The sequence below is a fragment of the Salvelinus namaycush genome, chromosome 35 (assembly GCF_016432855.1).
Source record: "Salvelinus namaycush isolate Seneca chromosome 35, SaNama_1.0, whole genome shotgun sequence".
In the NCBI taxonomy this organism is placed as follows: domain Eukaryota; kingdom Metazoa; phylum Chordata; class Actinopteri; order Salmoniformes; family Salmonidae; genus Salvelinus; species Salvelinus namaycush.
In genome coordinates, this window is record NC_052341.1 from 4,112,572 (window position 1) to 4,115,825 (window position 3,254).

General features: G+C 41.1%; 1 protein-coding gene across 1 annotated transcript in view; it reads right to left on the reverse strand.

Annotated features, from left to right (window-relative positions):
* The window catches only part of LOC120029580 (calcium-activated potassium channel subunit alpha-1-like), a 108,848-nt gene extending 107,475 nt beyond the window's left edge, over positions 1-1,373 (reverse strand). The window contains exons 1-2 of the mRNA XM_038974855.1: positions 1,286-1,373; positions 591-702 (exon numbers count right to left, since the gene is read on the reverse strand). Coding sequence (XP_038830783.1) covers positions 591-702; positions 1,286-1,327 — 154 coding nt within the window. The 5' untranslated portion in view covers positions 1,328-1,373. The remainder of the gene's footprint in view (positions 1-590; positions 703-1,285) is intronic.
* Positions 1,374-3,254: the final 1,881 nt, after the last annotated feature.

The following is a 3,254-nucleotide window of genomic DNA, read 5'->3' on the forward strand; positions in this document are numbered from 1 at the left end:
GAAACCAGAAACCATTAAAACTAGGTAAACACAACATTGTGAAACCAGAAACCATTAAAACTAGGTAAAACACAACATTGTGAAACCAGAAACCATTAAAACTAGGTAAACACAACATTGTGAAACCAGAAACCATTAAAACTAGGTAAACACAACATTGTGAAACCAGAAACCATTAAAACTAGGTAAACACAACATTGTGAAACCAGAAACCATTAAAACTAGGTAAAACACAACATTTCTGTCAGTTAACAACCAACACTGTTATCACAGTTAGAATAGTCCCAAATTGCACCCTATTCGCTTTATAGTGCACAACTTTGACCAGGGCCCATCAGTCAGCACAAGCAGCTACTCCCTGTGTCTTTTAAAAAGAGGGAGGCTGTCCAAGATAAGATAACCAGGTCAAACCAGAGACAAAATCCATGTGCCTCAACTGGAAAATAATTTAACAATTAAACGATCCAGTTTAAAGCAGTGTAATACACAGAATATCCACTGGGGTGCGCTGCAGACCAGATCTCAATCAAAGCTGAACTAAAACACCGCTCCCACATTTGGAAGGGGCTATATACTGGTGCTGTACTTACCAAGCCAGCTCCTGTTGAGATAGACGGACACGAACACCGGGGGAACAGTGAAGAAGTCCACCACTGAGTTCACCTCCAGCCAGAACCACAGCTTGTCATTGGCCGCTATGAACTGGGGGGGTAGAGAAAGATACCAGTTAACTATATTCCACAATCCTACTTTTTAATGTTGATACATGACTGTAGGTTGTTCAGGGTACAAAAGGCATTAAAGAAAGTCATGAAAGATAGCTAGACAGCCGCACAACTGGTGAATGCTTCCACAGTTTTATTGAGTGCAATGTTTCGACTTTAATGTCTATATTATGTGTGGGTATATTTAAGCAATAAGGCATGGGGGGGTGTGGTATATGGCCAATATACCACGGCTAATGGCTGTTCTTAGACACGACGCATCGCAGAGTGCCTGGACACAGCCCTTAGCCGTGGTATATTGGCCGTATACCACAAACTCCAGAGGTGACCTTATTGCTATTATAAACTGTGGTTACCAACGTAATTAGAGCAGTAAAAAGAAATGTTTTGTCATACCCGTGGTATACGGTCTAATATACCACAGCTGTCAGCCAATCAGCATTCAGCGTTCGAACCACCCAGTTTATAAAAAAATCTTCATCTTCATGACACGATTGAAACTTCACTAGCATAACATAACAAGTTGTGTACATGTCTAACGTAGCATCGTCTTCATTTACCCGCAGACCAAAGTACAAGAGGAAGAAGACGTTGAAAGCCATGTCGATCTGTAGCGTGAAGTCTTTGTAGAAGTTCTGACAGGACTCGATGGGGCTGTACACACAAAAAACAAACATGTCAGAAACATCTCACTTATTGAACATGCACTTGCTTCCCCCCCCCCCTGAAAATGTTTTTAAAAAGAAGATGAAGAAATAAAGAATGAAAGGAATTCAAAAGGTGCGACATTTTGTATTTTCCAAATAACATAAAAAAAGCGCGTAATTGTGACATGTTCTTCTACCCCTGATTAATTAAAGACCTGTGTGTACTTTACACTTCTGAAAATCGCTTTGACATAGAAGAAATTAATAAGTAGTATTAATAATTCATTCAATATCCTCACAGTACAGTGTGTACAGTAGAAGGGTTATAGCTAGGGGGGGGGGGGTGTTTTAGTCCATCAAAAGGCTATTTTGACACGGGGAATAAGAAGGACCGTTCGGGATCTTTAACGCCTAGACGTGTGTACAGTGCAGTGGCAGTAGTTTAAGGGTTAATAGCATGCAAGGGGTTAAGACGTCTTTCATGTCATCAAAGCAGCCATAGCAGATGTGATGTAGCAGCCTCACCCTCAACGCTTGTACCTGGCACTAAGAATTCAAATTAAAAATAAATAAATAACCAATTATATGTTTTGAGTTTGGAATTACTGTCACCACTATATGTGTAATGACAGTTCAAGCTTATTGTAAACATCATATGAGGTTACAGTACAGACATATAGCGCTGTATTGCATCTCACGTGGATACAACCTACCATACCGTGTTAACACATATAGTGCCTGACCTACAGTACATAACTAGGTAAGCTATATCCTAAAATACGTCAGAAAGCCGCTAGTGTATCCCCTGGCCAATAGAGTGGACCACATGAGACAGCCAGTCCCCCCCCCCATCAAACTTAGACCACATAGGATGCTATTGTTGTTAAGTAAAGTCATACAGTCACCAAATACACTCCTCAAATAGAGGCCCTGGACACTAAACTACCCAGATCTAAGAGTGTGCGTTTCAGTTGATGTCCTGTCATATATCAGCGCTGCTATTGCCTGCTAATATGTGGATCGGGAACAGTGTGACTGAATATGTCATGCAACAAACTGCCCTAGCCTACCTACCTAGTGTGTTATAATTTGTCTAATCCTTTATACAATAAGATACATTATTGCGTCAATAAATATGCATATAAAGCTTATGATGCCAGTTATACTACACATGTAAGAGCAACTGCCAATTCTAAGAATAGTCCCAAGCATTGTGATTATTTCAACCCTTCACTTCAGGTGATAATAATTACAGTATATCTAGTGTGCATCCCAAATGGAGCCCTATTCCCTATATAGTGCACTAACTTTGACCAAAGTGTCACGCCCTGACCTTAGATATCCTGTTTATGTCTCTATTTTGGTTTGGTCAGGGTGTGAGTTGGGGTGGGTATTTTATATTCTATTATTTGTATTTCTATGTTGGCCGGGTGTAGTTCTCAATCAGGGACAGCTGTCTATCGTTGTCTCTGATTGAGAACCATACTTAGGTATCCCTTTTTTCCACCTGTCTTTGTGGGAAGCTGTCTTTGGTTGTTGGCACTATAACCTTTAGCTTCACGGTTGTTTTCTCGTCTGTTGTTTTGTTGGCGTCATTTTTTATAATAAAAGAAAATGTACGCTCACTACGCTGCACCTTGGTCCACTTCCTTCAACAGCCGTGACACAGAGCCCCTATCTATGTAGCCTAAAGGGAATAGGATGCAATGCAGGATTCATCCCAGGGAGAATCCTCAACGGTAGCTGGATAACAGAGAAGAGTAATGACCGTAGGGAGGCCAGATCTGGGCTGCTCAATAATTGAGTGGCTGGTCAGGAAGCGCTGGCTTTGTCTCTATAAAAGCCATAAAACACGGAGGAACAAGGCTGCCAGTGGCTACCT